This window comes from Macrobrachium rosenbergii, chromosome 48, assembly GCF_040412425.1.
Source record: "Macrobrachium rosenbergii isolate ZJJX-2024 chromosome 48, ASM4041242v1, whole genome shotgun sequence".
NCBI lineage: Eukaryota > Metazoa > Arthropoda > Malacostraca > Decapoda > Palaemonidae > Macrobrachium > Macrobrachium rosenbergii.
This window is the reverse complement of record NC_089788.1, coordinates 62,961,057-62,982,719: the sequence shown is the minus strand read 5'-3', so window position 1 is coordinate 62,982,719 and position 21,663 is coordinate 62,961,057. Positions and strand designations below refer to the sequence as shown.

Here is a 21,663-nt window from a genome sequence, read left to right as displayed (position 1 = left end):
TCAGTCACGTCATATCAATCCTTTTCCTTTGTAGGATGCAGGAAGCCTGGAGTCTCTGGCATAATTAGACTTTACGAGTATTATTGATTCTGATTCGACAACAATACAGGACTGCAGAGATTATGAGAGAGAGAGAGAGAGAGAGACCCGTATATAGATTTTGTAAAACTTTGCAGAGTTGAAGGAGATTGAACCATACTTTTTATGCTTTACGCAGACTTTGTACTCAAATTAAGTCAGTATATAAAAAATGGTCATGCCCTATCCTTTTTTTTATGAATTCAAATTTTTCGGAACATAAATACCCCATAAAATTCATTTGTATTGGTGTACAGTGTTGGTAATATCTTCTTTAAGGGGGCTTAAATTTTATAGTTGAGGGAACTGCGTGCAAACATTAGATAGAATAATTCTTTGATAGCGCAAATCCTTCCAATAAGAATGATGTGGTGAAAGAAACATTTTGTAACGTATATTATTGTTGTCTTATAAGCTTAATGATATTGTTGACTTATGTAATTTTCGTTTTCTGTAATGAGTAGTCTAAGTGTGTTTGACGTGAATTTTGTTTAATACCTTAATTAGAGGCATTAGTTAGACTCGGTACTTTGAAAAATACCCTTTTTACATGAAAACTGTGGGACTGCGAATTGTCATGTGCATGACGTATGTTTAAGGTTGGATGCTGTGAAATAAACTTCAGTTTTCGTAATGTTTATGCTTCAAGTGAAACTCCCATTTTTATACATATACCCCTTTCCGTCCTGTATCTTCCGTTTTCCTGTCAGAGCAGTTTTGCACTAAGAGATCATTTTACCTTTTATTACATAAAAAAAATTCTTCCTTTTTCCACGGGTTTTCCACTCTGGGATGAAATCTGCCTCATCTTGTTCCACCGATTGCTAAAACCTCTGCTCTTCCCTCTCACCTATACAGGCGTGGCAATGTGCTGCCGGAAGGCTGGTGTAGTCGGCCTAGTCGGGGCTGTGCTGGTGTTCCTAGGGCTGGTCCACCTGGTCGCTGGCGTGTACTTCATGCTGGCATTGCCCATGTTTCAACTCGGGTCAAATCTGTGGACAGGGGCCTGGGTGAGTATCATTGCTTGCTATTTTTCTTGGCTTGAAATTGCATCTTGTGATAAGTGTAATGAAGTGAATTCTGGATTCAATCTCGGGAGAGTGGCTGGGTAAGTAGGCTACAACTGATATGTAAACCTTAGCATTTGTGTCTTAGAAACATTGACGTGTTCTGTGTTATTATGTGACACCCTAGTGAGCTTTGTTTCTTGATGGACGAATTCATCGACGATTGTCTGTTATTTTTAGTATTATAATTTTCGTTTGTAAATCTGATTTCATGGCTGTTTCATGATCATGCAAGTTTGCCTGATGTTTGTTGTGTTTACTCTATCTTAAAATGTATAAGTATTTTTTCTCAAAGAAATGTTAATTCATTGTTGCCTAACATGATTTTTTAAAAATATATTCCACATTATCTTGGACAAGATTTTTTTTGGTGGTCGTTTTGGCAAAGAAAATCCGTGAAATGAAAATTCTGTTTTCTTTGCTGTTGCAAAAATAAAGTTTTGATAGCCATATTTATTGCAAATATGCTTGCATCCTTCAAGATGTAGACCTCCGGATATTTATGACCGATTTAATCCACTTTAGTGTTACGTATCATTAACTAGAGGAACCCTCTTTAGTCACCAACTTGTAATGGCAATCGTACACGCAAGTGAAGTCACTGTTTGGGACCCCAATTGTTGGGCAGTGTTCACAGTTTTCCGGATTCCTTCTTGCAGAATATAATTATATCCTTCCCTACGTTGTTATTGACTGCTTAGTCATATTTTTTTTTTTTTATAGATATGGCTGGAGACGAGAATATTTGTGATAAGTAATGTTACTTGTTTATTATTCGTATATTTATTCTGCCTGCAATGCGAGTTACCTAGTAGAATGTTGCTATGTTGCCTTCAGTCGTGTACATCGAGGATGATATGCTTTAAGCCAAAAAACCCACCGCAGTTATGGCATTTTGGCAAACTACAGCATACCTTAATCAGTTGACAGTGATAAGATTGTAGTTCATTATGGAAGTACAGTAATTATTTCCTCCGCTAGGAGAATTGGTAAACCTCAGAACCAGGATTTATAGTCATTGAAATGTTGTCTCTCAGAAGTGGCTGCTATTATTAAATCATTTTCTCCTTTGACAGTGTGGAATCTGTGGCGTCATTCTAGGAACCATTGGGTGGAAACAACAGACTCTTCGTAAGGGCCAAGTGATACTTGTGGCTTCCTTGAGTGTCCTGGTGGTAGAAGTTGCCAATCTTGTCATCATTCAGGTAAATCATTGTTCTTCTGGTACTGGTAAGAGTATGCTGTCTGACAGTGTCTGGTGTAATAATTAGTAGCTTTTATCATATCAGCCAAGTGTGATCCGTTGTTTTATTTCAGGTTGGAGAATACAGAGTTTTCCTCTCAGAAAATGACAGGAGAGTGATCGTAGAGGATAACCAGGATCTTACCATGCAAATAGGTTAGTAATATGAGGTTGTTTCCATTAATGAAGACTTTGGCATATTGTTTTACATTGCACTTTGAGAAAGACTTGATTTATATTTACTGATCACCATACGGTGATGAAGAAATGATGATCTAATTGTATTTGCTTTAACAAATGATGATTGTTTTCTTCGACAGCATTTTGGCTGACAACTCTCGTGACTGCCATGGGCATCGTCGTCAGCTTTTTTGGTGCCCAGTACCTTTTTTGTGTCGTGGTAAGAGGTCCACGGGTGAAGGGGCATATGCCAGTCACAAGGTCTTTATCCGAAGAGGACCTACATCATCGACAGGTATATGTCACAAGATTCCAGACCCCAAGCTTATCCCGCGGTGCTGGAATAGATAATAGTACTTTAACTGTGGGAAGTAATAGTCTTGGTGATGAGTCTAGGCATGTGCATGACCCTCCAGGGGATGTTGGTGTTGGTAGCAGTAGTAATGTTAGTCATCAGAAACCCCTGCGTGTTGTCATTAACAACGAGGGAGGCGAAGAGAGAGCGGGTAGTATTCCGGAGGTACCCCAGCCGGCTTCCAGCAGCACAGGCACAGGGGCAGAAGGGGAACCTTCGAGTCAAGAAAGAGATGCAGCGGGATCCTCGAAGGACCAGGCACCAAGGACCCCAGAGAACTGCGTGCCATATTTCCTCAGAAACCACAAAGCGACCTGGCAATTTATTATACCGGAAGTGGTGGAAGAGATGCGAATGAGTCATCGGTTTTCAGTGGCGGATTCTTTCCAAGACGGCCACTCTCGCACCTCGACTCTGTCCAAAGCTTCCAAGTCCTCCTTCCACCCTCACAGGCCAAACCCTTTTGGCCAAGACCACAGACCAGATGTCATTGATATTAATCGACAGCAGCAACCAGCAGTCTTCCAGGAATACGAGATGGCCCGCAGAGGAGGGACCCCTTCCAGTTGCAATACCTCGTTGTACTCTATTCCTGGAAGCTGTGGAGGAAGGTCTGGATCGAAGTCCCCTTCAGGTCATAGGATTGTCAGACCAAATGTTCCTCCTCCAGCCCCTCCCCCAACCAAAAGCACAGCAGCACTCAGGGCTTCCTCGGCAGGAGGATGGAAACCCTGTGCTGTCCTTCAGTATCCTGCGCAAGGTGGTGGTGGATTTGTCGTAGATTTAGACTGACCTAGTAGATAGAATGTTAGGTGCGTTTTCAAGTATGAATGAGGGCTCTGTATATCGTGGACTTATACTACACACTTATTTTATACTATAGGTATATCTTTATGCATTGCACATTTCTTGACATTGTCTGTACCTAGATTTGTTATCCTTTGTTGTCAAAGCCTGTTTATAAAGAACTAAAATTATTACATTAGATGAAATACTAAATAATTAGGAATCATTTCCTCTTGGATAATTAGCTATGATTGTTAATCTGCTAGCATAAAGAACAGAAAACATTTTTAATGTAAAATGATGTTAATGGTTTGTTGATTTCTCTTGGCAAGTTTGGCCGTAATTAATAGTGGTTGTGATTTCTTTGCCTTTCTTACCACATGTAAATATTAGTACTTATCAAATACTACGTTATTTCTTGTTAGACGAGGTTTCTTATATATCTCATTCTCAAGGTAACCTCATTCTTGCATATAGACAATAGTATTTTTGTGTTATGATGCAAATTACAATGAAGCCACTATCAGTGACATTAACATTTTTCGTTATTTTTTATTTCCAAGCAGCCTTAATTATCCGGGTAAGTTTCGTTGATAAGAATCATGTATGGAAAAAAGTATACCTCATTCCAAACTGACCGACAGCAATAATGTGTGGTAAATGTCGAAGCGACCGGAGTGTGTGTGCGTGTAAACAATCTTCATGTTATCAGCGGAAGTTGCCTGTCGAGTTCAGGCTGCCTGAAGTTTGATAAGTGTCACACTTACGTTAGAGAGCACAGGATGATCTTACATTAAGACCCGGTGCCTTAGTAAATTGTATTGTAGCTGTCAGGTCTTACGTCTGATGACGCCGAACTCATTTAGACTAATTTCATATTCAGTTGATTTAATGGTAACTTCTAGGAAAACCATGTATGTATTTGTATATTTTGTAATTTTTCATATCCATGACCAATAAATTTTTAACAAAACTTGTAAATAAATGTTTCTTGGATTTACATTTAAATCATTGCTGTTTAATGTAACGTATATTGTATACGTAAAACCAAACACACAGGCACAAACATTCATACGTGATAATATCCCGTAATTTGAGTTGTATTTTGTCAACAAAAATAACCAGCCCTGTGATTGGCCTTTTTAAAGTTGCCATTTGGTGTGTGAGTAGTGATGTTGAATAGCATGAAATAGTTGCATAGCAGGGGTATTACCCTGGGATTTAGCATCCTGTTATTGGCTTGTCTTGCATATAGTCGTTGCTTAACATAGAATTACATTTTTTCATTAGCCTTTGTAGTACACTTTTCTTCTTATTTGGGTTATTGGTTTACTACTACTACTACTACTACTACCATTATTATTATTATTATTATTATTATTATTATTATTATTATTATTATTATTCCCCTAATATATATTACGAGTTTCAGTTGAAAAAATGAGAATTCTTTGGATCGTCAGTCCATTTACTGTACTGGAAATATGTTTGTTTTTCGAAAGCCAAAATAGTTTTAGAGACTTTGTTCCATTGTATGTCTGTTTATTTATTTATTTATTTTTTATTTTTTTTTTTTCATTCGTAGCTTTGACGCTAGAAATTTTCTCTGGGATTATGGTCATTTTTACCCCTATCCGTTTTTAGAGAAATCACGGAATTAAACCAAAATAGGCAGAGCTACTTATATAAAAAACGGCATAATATAAGACAAATTTAAGGCATTTATCCAACAGAAAAGACACACCCAAAACTAGACTTCCAATTCGTAAAATGCTCTTTTGATACCGCTAAATTTTCTAGAGCCTCGACAGATTAATTGCAATATGAAGCTGCTCTGTAATCGTGCGTAATCTCTCCCTCCAGCGATAATTATTGTAAGTACTCAAGCTTTATGTTCGACATTGTTGATATTTGTAGTAAATCATTCCTCCGTGTTTATAATTAATACTCGGGTGATTGATGGATGTGGCTATGGAGCCGATGAAAGTGTGCATTGTACTTCACTTCAAGTGATAAATTGCCCATGTGTTATTTGGGACTCTCATTATGTGTTACATAGATAGTCAGGAGTATTTACAGCATGCAGGGTGATTTTGATTTTTTCCATTCTAAGTCATGTCAAGGCAGTCATTTAAAGATCACTCATCTAGAACACTTAGCCATATAACGACACTGTCAAAACAAGGCGTATAGAATACGTACGGATAATAATTAATTGCAAGACATTTATTCAGAGCTAACAAGTGAAGCAGGTACGGTTTTAAAATGTCAGGTTTATTAGAAATAAAGCTAATCACGGACAACGTTGAAACATTATCGGCAATATACCGGTGTTAAATATGTGTATTTTTATTCTTTTCTTATTTTCTCTCTGGAGGAGTGTGTCCTCTTGAGTGTAATAATTAGATGTTTGCATACCAGGAAACCTTTCTTCTTATATTAATATACCTCATTTATTCCGAAGTTTACCACTAGTGCTTGTTATTTTATTCACTTATCTCGAGATAAGTCTGAATGCAGAACGGCTGAAGAAGACCCTGTGAAATATTTGTTCCTCGAGAATTCTTTTTAATATATCAAAATTCCATACATCTCTAATCTTGGTTGAAATAAACTACAGCAAGGAGATACATTGTATCCACAGATCTTGACAAAGTTATTGGTAGACATTTTTGTTTTATAGACACACTTATCCCAAGTGGTTTTTCTTGGTGACCAGGCTTTGAGAATGCTTCCTTTTATTTAAAGGAAGAGGTTTATTATTAACAAGACCATCTAGTTGAAATAGCGAACTCTCTTAAGGCTGGCAGAAAGAAAGTTGAATCGGAAGCCTGATCACATTCTATAATTTCTCGTTTATTCTCTCTCATAAAATCCTTCTTGGGGAAAGTCTTAGTTGTCTAAGACAGTTTTATAGCTGGTCACAAGACACTATTTTCATTGATGACTTGATTAGAATTCTCGTATCCTTCGAGAAATTTTTTATATATACAAACAGGCTTGACACTTGGTAAATTTGGATTACATATTTTTACACTGATCCCAGTTCCTTAGAATATATTGAAAACTTGAAATAATGAGCCATTCGAGTACAAGACTTTCAAGTAAGGCTGGAATCCAAACAACTGCCCATCAGAGGCTATTTGTGGTTTTGCCACACTTTGAAAATGAAATATCACTTGGCATCTATTCATTATGACGCATGTCATATTGCAAACAGTGGAGGTCCAAGTGTTTAATTCATATTAATGGACTGAAAATTATTTATCAACGCCACTTTAGCACAATATAACTACTAAAATTGTTGCTTAGTACATTGTACTAAAGACAGTAAATAAAAGCACCAAAAATACAAAGGTTTTCAGAAATACCTGAGGGTTACTAGAGGCAGTGGACGTTACTAGAGGCAGTGGAAAAAAGTACTGTATTGCAAGGGGATGTTTTTATTACTTTAGTACTATATCAAAATGGTGTATTATGCTCGTAGTGAGTGTTCAGGGAAGTGCAAAGTAAAAGTTCTTTTGGATGCTGAAGGAAGAGAATAAAGTTTCAAGCTCATGAAAATTAATATGTCCCAGAAAGAGAATCTGTAATTACAGATCTTCACAAAAGGAATTCTTACCTCCTCTCTTGGTGGGTATTTGTTTAAATTTCCCATGGAGATAGACATTAAACCTAAAGACATAACCTCTTTGGCAGAGGTAATGAGGGTACATAAAGAAGCTGACTTGAAATTAGTGTTAGGTGTCTCAAGTAGTGCAGGTACTCAGTATCATCTTTCACTCATGTTTTGCTTACCTGTTGGGAGTATCTATGCCACTACATGTGGCAGTGTAAAATAAAAATACACACACATATTCAGAAGTCCAGTGATTTATTCCCAAGATCTGGTCCATTTTTGATAAGCAGTGCAGGGGAGAGATGTAGTTATAGGTGGGTTGGTCAGGTGTACAACCGAGCCCCAAGGTGAGGTGATGCCTGAGACATTCAAACACAACTGAAGACTGAAGTGCTTGTAGTCATTACAGGGAAACCAGGTCCTTGTGTAGCTGGGAGGCCCAATGGCTTTCCATTTCCCTAAAGGCCTTCTTTGCAGCAGCACCCTCGTAGGGGGGTAGCGCCGTCCGTGCACCTCACACAGTGAACTGTAGGCATTACTTAATGTTCTTTGCAGCATCCCTTTGGCTCCTAGCTGCAACCCCTTTCATTCCTTTTACTGAACCTCCATTCATATTCTCTTTCTTCCATCTTGCTATCCACCCTCTCCTAATAATTGCTTCATAGAGCAACTGCGAGGTTTTCCTCCTGTTGTACCTTTCAAACTTTTCTAATCTCAATTTCCCTTTCAGTGCTGAATGACCTTATAGGTACCAGTGCTTGGTCTTCAGCCTAAATTTTATATTCCATTCCATTCTTCGCAGCAGGCAGCAGAACTTGGAGTAGACTAGGGCAGTTTGTCTTGATGCGATGAGGTATGCCATGGTTTGCAGGAAAGCTTGAATTCCGAGTTCAGGCTGGAAGACTTCCGGCAACTCCTGCAGGAAGGGTGTAGGTCCATGGGTTTTATTGAAGATAAGGACAGTTGCCCAAGGCCTGTGGTCAGTGAGAAATCTGAAGGTAAGCCAGGTCCAAGAGAAGCCCATAATATACGAGGAAGTCAATCCCATAATGCCTGAGGAAGTCAGCGCCGAGCAAGGGCATTTGGACATCTGCAGCAACGAAATCCCATTTGTATTTCTTGCACATGAGGTGGAGGGTGAGCCATAAGTCTATAGGCTGCTACTAGGTGCAGCTTGGTGTCATGTTGGCAGCATTGATCTCCCTTTAGTGGTATAGTATGGACCTGAAGGCACTATGTCCACCAGGAACTGGAGGCTTGGTTGGTGACTTAGAATCTGGTGGACTAGTCATCTGTTGGGTTTGTGGCAGCCACAGTTATTTTCTTGGATGGCTGCCTTGCTCATTTTTTCTACATCCAGGGGCTCAGTTGTTGGCTGCCTTCCCAACTTTATGATGGTATGTGCCGAGCACTGGTGAGTGGGGGCACCTTTCCTGTCAAAGCTTGGATGGGCACTTCTGCACACTGTTACCTTGTGTCTCATCATCTTGGTCTTGGTTGTTGTCTTCTCTGGCTTTGCAGATGGCGTGAGTGATGTGTTATAAGGCTTTGGAGGTCTTCAGCAATTTGTCAGCTTATTTTAGTAGTTCCACCATGGGTGCTCCCTTGGTTGTTTGTTGGAAGGGAGCATAGCCATATTCCCCTCACCAGATCGACCTTCTTCAATTTTTCTTCTGTGTCAGGAAGGACCCCGAGTTCATCCTGGGAAGTCTTCGCCATCTTGTCCACCAGTGGAGTGTTCGACAAGTTGAGAGCCCATTGTGGCAGGTGGTTGCCAAGAGAACTTTGCTATCAATAGCCCATGTAGATCCTTGTATGCTATCCTCTCAACATCCACATCAAGCCAGCATGTGATGCAGGGGAAAAGGCATCTGGGATAGCCTTTAGCTTATAATCCACCTTCTTGTCAGAACTTGTGACATTTTAGGGCCAGAATTGTATTTCTGCTCTCGGAAATCATACAGATAGTCAAGTGGAGGAGAAAGGGGCAGGTGGAGATTTACATTTGTATTTGCTACTTTGTCCATGGGCATCCTGTGGTATTTTTTTACAAGATCGTTTGATATTTGCATGACTTTTGTCCGTTAGTCACCAGGGGCTGATGCAAGAACTCTGCTCAAGTCTGTTGCTGGTGTGATGACCTTCAAAGCTCTTGAGAGACCAAGAAAGAGCTATATTGTGTATTTATTCCATTAGTGGCTTTTCTTCTCAGTAGGCATTGCCTTAGCTATCCTGTTAATTGGCAGGGTTAATACAAAGACCATGCTGGGTCTACTGAAGATGACCTTGGTCAGGGTCAGTGGCTTTATATCTTAGTAGGCATGGCCATAGTTAGGCCACTATTTGTCTGGGTTGATGCAAAAACTGTGCTAAGTCTACCATGATATAGGAGGAAACCTTGTACTCTCAAGAGATTGAGCCGTAGTAGGCCATTAGGATCTTTGATTGGTAGGGCATGGCAGTATTTAGTCCACTAGTTGGTAGGGAGTAATGCAAGAACCATGCTTGTCTACCAGGTCACAAGCATAAGGTAAAAATACATTCAGGAGTTCAAGAGTCAACTGGGCTGCCAAACCTGGCATTAAACATACGTTCAGCACCAAAGCTTTACGGTATGTCTCTCAAACCCAGGAATGTTACCTGGCTTTCTGTTCTTGGATTGAGTTTGCTTAAGAATATACTTTCCCTTTTGGTTCTTCATTTTTACTGCTTTCTACTGGAATCTGTTAAATATTTACTTATCTGCAATAACCTTTACTCAGGTCTTTTACTTGTTTCATTTGTTATTTTTTATTGGTATTTTTTCTCATGATAGCACTTTTAAATAATATAATGTGAGGTTAAATAAAAGGATGAGAGGAAGTTATTTTTATTGACAACTTCTACTCCTAATAAAGTCCAAATTATTTCAAATTCATCTGCTTGACATTGTACAACCTGACCTTTTTGCTGTTTCTAGGGATGTTCACCTGGGATTTACATTTTTCCCCCATACCATACCATCTCCACAGATGACTTCCTTCAAACCCCTCTTGTACTACCCATTCATATTATGTTGATGGACCATCAGATAATAGCTTGGCATGTGTACTTCTTAACAAGAATCGTGTTCTCTGAAGGTGCCACATATATGCCTGGTACTTTCTGTGTCTTATTCTCTGAATCTTCTCTTAGCTTGTTTAGCATACAGTGCAAACATCAAAATAACCAAAATGGTGTAAACATGAATGATGTAATTTCAATTACCATCATTTGATACAGTTAGTGCTTGAAGAATTAGGCCAGTGCAAGGCTGCAGAGGGCATAAAATCAACCTTTTAATCCTATGCATGCATGCATGTACTGTATATCTGGCATAAACTTCTTGCATTTTCATCTTCTTCAGAACCACAGCATACACCTTAACCAGTCAGAGCTATAACATTCTTTGAAATACGGATTAGAATTTTTAGGGGTCACTTGAAAAAAAATACTCTTCTCTAGAACTAATGGAGCCGAGACTGTTCTTGAAAGTTTCCTATAGCTGTGAAAATTCAAGCCTCTTCAAACCACGATCACTGGGGTCCGATGGGACCACTAGGAGTCCAAATTTCTACACAGGAATGTACAAGTACAGGAAAATCTCAAGAACATGAGTACAGTTTGTCAGTCATCCTCATGAGCCTTCAAGTTTATTTAAACCACGGAGTCAGGTTTTGCCCACAATCTTATCATTTACTTGCATGAGTTACATCAGTTTAGGTGAGCATAGTACCATAAGCCTTTGGTCTCTTCCCCTAGACCTGCCCAGTGGTCATTAAGAAATCTAATTAGGTTGTCTCATTAAACTAGTTGGTAACAACCATCTCTCTTCTTACAGACTGCCTTAGATTTACATAGGGGACACCTGTTGTTATTTCTGATAATTTTTCTCATTATGAAAGCTGTTCCCATATGCCTTCCTGTGGTATAGTTGCATGAAAGGCTCTGTATATGAATAATCAATGACCCAGCTCTTCCAGCTTGAATTCAATGCCATCATAGACCCACATTCTATGTATCTTCACTAGATAGTACTTCTATAGCTGGTTCACTTAAGGTAGATTCTTGGGCTTACGAGATGTTTGTTTGGCGGCTTCTGATTGGCTGGTACTGGGAGGTAGGCGGCTTCGCTAACTGCCTCATTTTAACACCTGTAGCTCAGAAAACTAGCAATATGTTTGTATTTCTTCATTTATCACGTTTTGCACAAGATAGGAAGGTTTTGGCCATACCATAGAATTCCTTATTAATTGTACGACTAAATTATGATTTCCTGAAATCAATAAGATTAAACACAAAGGAATTACAAATAGTAAAAATGAAGAGAGAAGCATTTAATTCTTTATACCTGTTTTTATTTATCATCGGATTTGCATCATTCATGCGATCAAGATAAAATAAAACTTGTGTTTTCATACAATAAATTCACTCTGAATACGCTGGTGCTTTCAGATTTTAGATGCGTGTGATATGTTAAGAGAAAATGAAGAATATGTCTTATTATGTTGCATTCGTTTGGCATTAGTGCTGAGAGACGGTGATCTACAAACAGTGAGAGCTGTGAGCGCCATTGACAGTTGCCAGTTAGTGATATGAGAAGTATTGCAGTTTCGACAATATTTAGCGTATTATGTCATTAAATTTTCTGTAAATAAATGCATAGAATTCCCATTATGACTGTCGAAATTTTTCACTCCAATGTCATATATGTCCATATGTTTGGACGTATCTGATAAGAAAAAATTAATAATCAGATGGATGCATCTTGATGTGTTGGTTTCAACTTAGTCTAGGTGAGAAATTGGCATACTTTGGGCTACATGATAAATAACAGGCCTACATAATTATCAAATGTAACATGTATATAAAGGAATAAACATTCTTGTGTAAGAGTAGCTCAAACAAGTTCTGAAAAAGAATTTTATATTCGTTACATCGCCAATAGATTTTGTGGTAAGAAATAAAAAGATGCACTACTGCCAAACTGAGTCAAGAATGGATGCAACATAATAAGATATATTCTTCATTTTTTCTTAAGATATAACACGCATCTAAAATTTGAAAGCACCAGCATATTCAGGGTGAATTTATTTTATGATTATTGTATGAAAACACAAGTGAATTTTATCTTGCTCGCATGAATGATGCAAAATCCGATGATAAGTAAAAACGGGTATAAAGAATTAAATGCTTCTCTCTTCACTTTTACTCGTTGTAATTCCTTTGTGTTTTATCTTATTGATTCCAGGAAATCATGATTTAGTTGTACATTTTATACCGAATCCTATGGTATGACCAAAACTTTCCTATCTTGTCCAAAATGTGAGATAAATGAAGAAATATAAACATATTGCTAGTTTTCTGAGCTACAGACGTAAACATCAGACAGCGAGCGAGCCGCCTACCTCCCAGTACCCGCCAATCAGAAGCTGCCAAACAAACGTCTCGTAGGCCCAAGAATCTACCTTAAATGAACCAGTTATAGTGTCTTGCACCTGATTACTTCTTGACTGTTTGGTGCCGCCACTTTCCCAGGTCTATTTACACAAACATGAGTCAGCCAGTCTGATCATTTCTTCTTGACCTTTATTTATAGAATTTCAAACTTTGCATTACTGTGTTTTCAGTATTTTAATCAGCATAATTTACAGATTAAAAAAAACCATGCCCATCTCATTGTACAAATTTAAAACTATTGCAAAGCAAACCGGGTTTGCATTAAAATGTTTTTGAGTAACATACGTAACGGTAGAAGTTTGTGTTATGTAATTTAGTGTGAGAAAATAAATCTCATCACTGCTACTACAAAACACTATATAAAAATGTTTTGAATGCAAAGCAGTATAAAGTTTTTTTTGGGGGGAGAACTGTTTCATATGAATAATTTTGAAATTACTGTAGACATGACAGTAAGGTTTCTTTTACTTTCATTATAGATTACAGGTTTTGATAATGATTAATATGTATGGAAGTTTAGTTGCTACTCTAGTAGTAGTGATAGTAGATTTACGACAGATTTGTATAATGACAAAACAAGTAAGAAGTCCCTTTATCATAAAGTAAATTAGGAGGACCATATTCACTCTTACTTTCTCATTTCTAATAATTTTTGTGATTAATTATTTTGCTTACTGTCTCATTTCTGATAACTGGAGTGATTAATTATTTTGCTTTATTAAATTTAGTATATACATTGCAGATACTCTTTATTTTGTGCTGTAGATATAGCATAGGTAATGCAAAAACTACAAGAAGCAATGCACAGTAATTAGCACTAGCAATCATACCATTTTTATGGTATACTGAACTTCCTTTGAATAAGAGATGGAAGTCTGTGACACTTTTACCTCCTTAGCTGTTTTCATGTCAGCCTCTCCAGCTTCAGATTTTTCTCAATTCATGTCTGTTGCCTTGTAAAACAAGTACAGAGAGGCAGTGAGAGCTTGAATGCAGTGGAAAGAAGTTGCATGACTACCTAATAAGTGTCCTGTCAGTAAAACGGCAGAAACATGATCATTGATAAGGCATTCTCAAGGAAAGTTGAGATTTTGAAAAGTAACCACCAAATTCTAGGACTCATGTGTTGGAAATATTATATAGCATTAAGTAGCATAGCAGAGATGTAGTGTCCAGACTGATGTGGTTTGGGCTTCTGATGATAAGTGAGAGGAGCAGTAGGTATGGAATTAGTAGGATATATAGACCAGTAAGAATGTCCTAAAATCATGGGAAAGGGTGTATGCCAAGTCCTACACCAAGGAGAGATTAATGCAGAAAATCAGTATAGAATGTAGTGGACAGAACTCATTTCATCAGTTACAGAAAGGAAAAATCTTACTTTGAAACAATTAAAATAAATCTGAATTTGGTCTGCAATTCATTCACATAAATAGTAATTAAATGTCCAAAATCCTTGAACTATATAATTCTGTCTCACTTCCTTGAGTTCTTTATGTAGAAATGCTGCCATCCAATAGGTTAAAGTTTTTTTCAGGATGCATTGGCATTTCTGTTTGAAGAGCTTCTACTCTTCTTCCAACACAGTACTTGAAGTCACCTTTCAAAGATACTCTTATGGATATTAAATACAGAGTTGACTCTTTCCACGTGTCATTTTTCAAGGAATCTTTTTGCAGATTTTGGAGTTTTTTCACATATATTAAGGGCATTTGATATATTTTTACATCAGAAACAGGAACAACGTCAGATGTAAAAATATATCAAATGCCGTTAATGTATGTGGAAAAACTCCAAAATCTGCACAATTAAAAAAATAGGCAGTTGAAAAACTCCAAACACTGCTGCACAAAAAAAAAAAAAAAAAAAAAAAAGGCCCAAGTTCTGCATCATGGCCAAACATAAGGTGGTGACACAACTGAGCATTCACCCAGGTAAATACACTACTTAAAAAGATTCCTTGAAAAATGACACGTGGAAAGAGTCAACTCGGTATTTAATATCCATAAGAGTATCTTTGAAAGGTGACTTCAAGTACTGTGTTGGAAGAAGAGTAGAAGCTCTTCAAACAGAAATGCCAATGCATCCCAGTGAAAATACAGTGTACTGGGGAAAAAAAACTGCTAAAATATTTATAATCCAGATGCCGAGAATCAAGGCTAAAGGCCACACACATAAGTGTAAATTATCCCCAAACTGCACTGTGTAACACCTTACAAACAGTAAAAAAACTATCTCCTAATTTTCTAGAAAAGGATGAATTCATACTTGTAAATTCCATCATTGCAGCAGGTACACTGTGCATTCAGTTCATGCTTTGAGAATTTTCAATTAATTTTCATTATCTTGATATAGTAAGAGAAAAAGATGGAGGTGCCTAACCATTCCAAAAGGAAAATGCAAGCTCAAAATAAATTATACAAGAGACATTTTCAAAAATGGCAAATTTCAAAGTAATTTGTATTTTTCCTAACCTACAAACCTAAGGTCTATACATATGGAAATACCTTTAGCACAGCTGGAAACTGGCCATTCAATTCTAACAAGGTAGTTAACTACTGGCGGTAGGGTGGGGAGTCCCACCCTTCTGTCTGGCAATGCACTTCAGAAGACATATTCCGTGCAAATGGGACCAAGTCGACGCGAGTGAACACTCACGTGAACAGCTGGGGAGTGCATGAGAGCCCGATACAAGAGTGCCCTGAAGTGGTACACCGTCTCCCCAAGGATAAAGCGGAGGTACTTGCGTGAAGACTGATGGATGGGTATTTTGAAATACGCATCCTTCAGGTCTACCGTAAGCATGAAATTGGACTCCCTGATGGCTGCGAGCACTGAACATGTCGTTTCCATCGTGAACCTAGTCTGGTGAACATATCGGTTTAAGGGAGAGAGGTCTATGACCGGTCTCCATCCCTCCTTTGCTTTCTATATCAGAAAGAGACAGCTGTAAAAGCCGGAGACCAATCTGTCACAACTTCCACCTTTCTTCAACATCACTTTCACCTTCCTCCGCGGGGCGAAATCCTTCAGCGAGCCAGGAACGGAGGTTTGGAGATGGACCTGATGGCTGGTGAGAAATGGCAGAGACTCAAAGGCACCCCCAGCAATGGCTGCATTTGGGGAAAAATGCTGCCCCTGGCATCCTCCTCCCTTCTTACCCTTGCTCCCTCTCCCAGTCTGGGAAGAGGGCTGAAAGGAGCGCTGTTGCGCAACCTTTCTTACGGGGACAAAAGGCGGCTGGGTATTCCTATGAGGGCCCTTCGAAGTCTGGGACTTCTTAGGCTCCGTAGAGGAAGTGCCAGCCTGACCCGAAGGTTGGGCTGCAGTGGCACGTGAAGACCCAGAGGTCTTTGCCACTGCCTGATGAACAAGACAGTCACTGTTATGAACCCTCCGTCTGTCCACTGCAGCATCCACTTGTTCTCTAGGGAAGATAAAATTGGAACCCAGCAACAGTCAGTCCATTCCTCAGAGCCAAAGCTGACTTGGGACCAACGAACTTGGAAATCTGAGTCAGGACTGCGTCCTTCCTCTTCAAAACCAAATTCGCCCACAGGTTTGCTGTCTGATGGGCTAGGTAGGAAATGGCCTTACCTCCAGATAGCATCAGCCTCTTGAATGTAGCTTCCTCCTCGGTTTCTCGAACTCGTAGTAGACGAGGAAGCAATCTTGGACATGGACAGTGTCCATCGACCCAACCAAGAGACTGCCTGTAATGCTGCCATGACTGTCGATTCCAGTACCACTGACTCCTGCTGCTAGAGGGAGATTCCCTCCGCACAGAGCTGATCTAGCGACAGACCAGGGCCTAGACGAACCAGGTCTGGGTCAACCTGTTTTGTCAGCAGTGGCCTCTCCAAGGGCACGTATAAACGCTTCTGACAAGGAAAAGGAGGAGGAGGAAGCATCTTGGATGAGCAGCTACAACAAAGTTAAGGAGTCCTGCCCAGATACAAGAACTCTCACCTGGTCTAGAACCCCTTTGGCAAGATTAGACCATGGTAGGCCCAAAGTAGCTTTGGGTTCCTTTTGTGGTCCCCAGAAAGCTTCGACAGCAGAAGGACGATCTACGGCAGGTAACGTTCCCTGTGCCTGGGCAATACCTCATGGCATAAGGCTTCCTCTCCTTAAGTTGTGAGGACTCGTGGGTTTGCATAACAAACACAATAGATACCACAGTAATCACAAATATCACACAGTGATCAAAACAAAAAAAAAAAAAAAGTAAAAAATGCTCCTTAGTTTCGAAATTCAGGGCAATCGAGTTTTCTGTACATTGTATAATCAAGGTCACCTAAAATAGATCTATCTTTTGGTAGTCTCGGTATAATGCTGTATAACATGCAGCCCACAAAACTTTTAACCACAGCCCGGTGGTGGCCTGGCCTATATCGTTGCCAGATGCACATTTATGGCTACCAATAACCTTAAATAAAATAAAATAAAAACTACCACTGGGGTCAAAGGGCTGCAACTTGGTATGTTTGATGATTGGAGGGTGGATGATCAACATCATCAACCAATTTGCAGCCCTCTAGCCTCAGTAGTTTTTAAGATCTGAGGGTGCACAGAAAAAAGTGCAGACGGGCAAAGCCAGCACAATAGTTTTCTTTTCAGAAAACTAAAACAAAGTTTGCAATGAAGGTGAGTTGAAGAAAAACCAGCTGGCTGGCAGAGGTGAATGAAATGCGTGCTGCTCATATGGCAGCCAGAAGGTAAGAGAATGCATTGCCAGACATAAGAGTGGGACTCCCCACCCTACCGCCGGTAGTTACCTACCTAACAACCTTGTTAGAATTCAATGGCCGGTTTCCAGCTCGTTTCCATGTGTAAAGACCAAGGGTTTGTATTCGTGTAGGAACAAAACATATGTTACCTGTACTTGCAATTTAAGTTAGGCCATACAAGACTGATTTTAAAGAATTAAGAATAGTCAAGAAAACTACATAATAACAGAAAACTGCTGTCTGCTTTCCAGTATTTTGTATGTACTTATACATTTAGGTAGTAATGATCGACTGCTGGCAGTCTTTTTGGAAGATCTCTCTGCCGAAGAGACAGTAATGGACCCTTGTCAACGTTCATAAAATAAGAAGTAGAGGACTACAGGGGGAAGAATCTCCTTTTGGGAAATTGTGCGTCCTAATGAAGGGGAGAGCAGTAAGTCGGAGCCCATCCCATAGTCTTGTTAGTAAGCAGAGCTTGTCCTTTAGCCAGTTTATCCACAATTTAAGTTCATCTCTCCACCATAATCAAGACCACAGTAGAACAACTTCACTGGATTTCTTGTTTGATGGAGTGACTTCTGAAAGATGACCTAGGAGTAGTGCAGTGCTCCTTGAGAATTCCTGAAGCTCTGTGAAGATGAACTAAAGCTTACTTGTTGACTTGAGTCTGCTTGTTGTGTCTGCATGGACATTACAGACGTCCCTAAATCTTGTCATGTGTGCATCATCACTGGTAGTGGAACATCCACTGGATGGGGTAAAGAAGAATAGTAAACAAACAGGTAGACTGGTCTGTGGGCAGGTGGCTTATCACGCACTTGAATTGCTGTATCTATATGCAAAACTGGTCACAACATCAATTACAGTTCCTCAAAGATGAAATATAAGAATACTATACATTTTCTCTTTGGCCTGTATGTTCCTGACTCTGGAAAATCCCATGTCTTTCCATGATTGATGGACAGTGACCACAACAGTTTATAGTCCCAGGAGGGAGGCTTACCTTTTCCCATCCACATTGCTTGAAATAACCTGCATGCAAGAAGCTATGCAGAATTCACAGGCTAAACTTCCCTCTGTTTTTACAGTATTATCAGTTCAGCACTTGAAATACAGTAAAGAAATACTAAGGATATTCCATTGAACTATAAAGAGATTGTATAGTTACCCTCCTACAAACTGTGAAATTATGACCCCTTATTTACAATCCTAAATTGGAATATTGGCAATGTGATTACTCTGTAGATCCCACCCAAGAATCAACTGTGCATTTGACTGACTATAGTAGGTAAGAACAATTTTGTTACAAATCCCTGTCATTATGAAAAGCAATTGGCAACTTAATAACTGAATTTCATGGCATGAATAGACACATTGTTCTTAAAATAGTATCAACAAAGTACAATAGTTAGCTGCAGCAAGGCCACTAATACACAATTAAATTTCACTGTATTAGCATTAAAAAGATGGAAAAAACTGTAAACACAAATGACACCTTGCCTTATGTTGACTATGCAACAATTTATCATCAGGAAAACTTAACCAATAAACTCACAATTAAATATGACAAAAAGAAATAAAATTTATACAAAAATAATAAATTTTATACAAAATTACAGTGATCACTAACTGAAATTAGGCAAATACTGGAAAATGCTAAAATTTTAGGGTGATGAACTACTTAACAAAAGTTACACTTGTTGAAGCTCGTGAAACAAATTGAGGTGACTACAAAGTATCTACTAATTTTAGAATTCAAAGTTCTAAAGTCCTAGAGTGCAAAAGGGCTGAAAGAATTGAAGATTTATATGGAAATTGAATTAATTACAAACAATGGCATAGTGATCTCTGCTGAAGACTGCAGATCCGCCAAAGGTTAGTAGTTAGTAGACATATGTGAGGTTTCACAGTGTTCATGTGAAGCACGAATACCTTCTGTCTGTCACACAACTGTTGAACTTGGGAAAACATTGCAGGAATACAATACAGACATATACTGTATATGATTAAGGAGGTTGAGACAAAACTAATTATTTTCATACATTGGTTTTTCAACTTCACAGTGTATCCTCACCTCCTCCATATCTTCAGCCTCCAAAATCTTGTAATAAACTCCTCAAGATACTAATCCTATAATAAATTCCATATAAACCAGACTTGCCATAGTAGAAGTGATTTACTGAGATGGCTGAACACCAGAAATCATTATTACAGCCTGATGTCTTCCATTTGCATTAATGGAAAATGAAGAAATGTACTGATAAATTTCCACGGGTCACTTCCCATCTAGATGTCTGACCTCTTAGACTTTTCTTTCTCAATTTTCACTTCTGTTACTCCTTTAAACCATAAGTTGGTTATGAATTCATTACAAAAGACAAGCTTTCCAGTTTTCATAAATAATTCATTAGATTTTCTGCTTTATATACACAATACTGTTTATAACAAAACTGTTTTGCTGAAATGTTTATTTCAACAAATTTTGCTAGTGCCTCAAAAATATTTATGAATTATTTTTACCCATTCCCCTTCAGTAATGAAGCTGATGTGCAGAGTTCATAAAAAAATTAAGAGGTCAGAGGTTAATCACAGTAGGAATTTATCAGTTGCAGAGACTGCTTCACAAACATATAGTTCATTGGCCAGAAGAGTGAAATAACTAAAAAATTTGCTAGTTTTCAGGAGAAGCAATTTAAAGTATAAAACTCTTTATACTCTCTATAGTGTAATAGACATGTCATGCCCTCTAGCGGTTAGTATTATAAATACAAATAAGACATTTTTACCACAATATGGAACAAAGAACAAGCTATCTGCTGGTATCAGTAACCCAAAAAACATTTTTTGAGTTGTGTCACTCTTCTGGCAAATGAGCGAATTATCTTGTTAATTTTGTATTATTTTATTACTTTCAAGCATACAGTTAGGCAAATTCAAACTATGTAGACAAGAAGTCTTCATTTCACTCATTCCTCTGCATTTACATGCATTGTTCCATAAAATGATAAGAATTATCTTTTTATTTAGATGTTCCCACCTGCAGTTAAACGTATATCCATTATTATTATTATTTTTGCAATGATGCTTACATATTTGTCAGCCTGATAAAGCTTTTGTGAATGTGTTGGGATGTGAAGGTGCTCTTGAAGGCCTGGAAACATTACCTGGTTCTAAGTCCTAGTCCTGATGTATTATTTTTGCCTTATATTTTACCTGTTTTAATAAGTCTTATTTAATTTCAAAAATCTGTTATTATTTAATTAGCATTTTACTTTCATATTGACATCAGACAATATTATATACAGTTTGTTCCTAACATCAAATTTATTACAGGATGGTCCAGATTCCACTCCTTCGCTAGAGGATGTCGTGGCCCTTCCTGACCCAGCTGGCTCTTCTGCTTGGGTTTATCATCCTGAAGAAGATAAAAATCCAACTGCTCTATATCCTATGGGTTTGGATTTACTGTCTGACTTTCCAGATGGATCAAGAAGACTGCCAGCACGTCATGCATCTTTTGTTAATCCTCGCTATGCTCGTGTGCATCAGCGACCACAACGGGCTCAGAGTTTTGCAGTCCGCAGAGATCTTAGTATTCCAGATGTACGACTAAGACCACCACCACCTGTGGCATGCCCAGAACTGCCAAATTCTCAATTCTCTTCGCAGTATGCAAGACCACATACCCGTCGCATACATCGTTCAAATTCTGTTAGTGGAAGAATATTACTCGACGAAACACCCAGTGAAGGAGCAACTCTGAGTCGCAAGTTTCATGCCTGTTCTCTGGATGATCTTGATGCTGCTCCAGTTATTGAAATAGGGATGGCTCCAAGAGAGATGAGCCGCTCTGAAAACAGCTTATCGTCATCTTTCCAAGAACCACTGGCATCTGACAGTGGATCTTCACATGAACTAACAACTAGTTTCCAAGAAAGATTTTTGGATGGCAAAAAGGTTTTAACATCATTTGGACCACTCAGTCGCCCTGTTACTAGAGTTACAAAACCAAAGGCCCCAGCTCCACCACCACCTACAAAGCCTAAACCTTCAGTAATATCAGCTCCCGTTGCCCATAAAATTGTTAAAGTAGAAAATAGTGAGGATACAGAGGAGCCTCCTACTAA

General features: G+C 38.6%; 1 protein-coding gene across 1 annotated transcript in view; it reads left to right on the top strand.

Moving 5' to 3' along the window:
• The window catches only part of LOC136831469 (uncharacterized), a 262,572-nt gene that overhangs the window by 235,931 nt on the left and 4,978 nt on the right, over positions 1-21,663 (top strand). Inside the window, 5 exon segments of the mRNA XM_067091966.1 lie at positions 937-1,088; positions 2,222-2,350; positions 2,463-2,544; positions 2,709-2,863; positions 20,870-21,663. Of these exon segments, the coding sequence (XP_066948067.1) occupies positions 937-1,088; positions 2,222-2,350; positions 2,463-2,544; positions 2,709-2,863; positions 20,870-21,663 (1,312 nt within the window).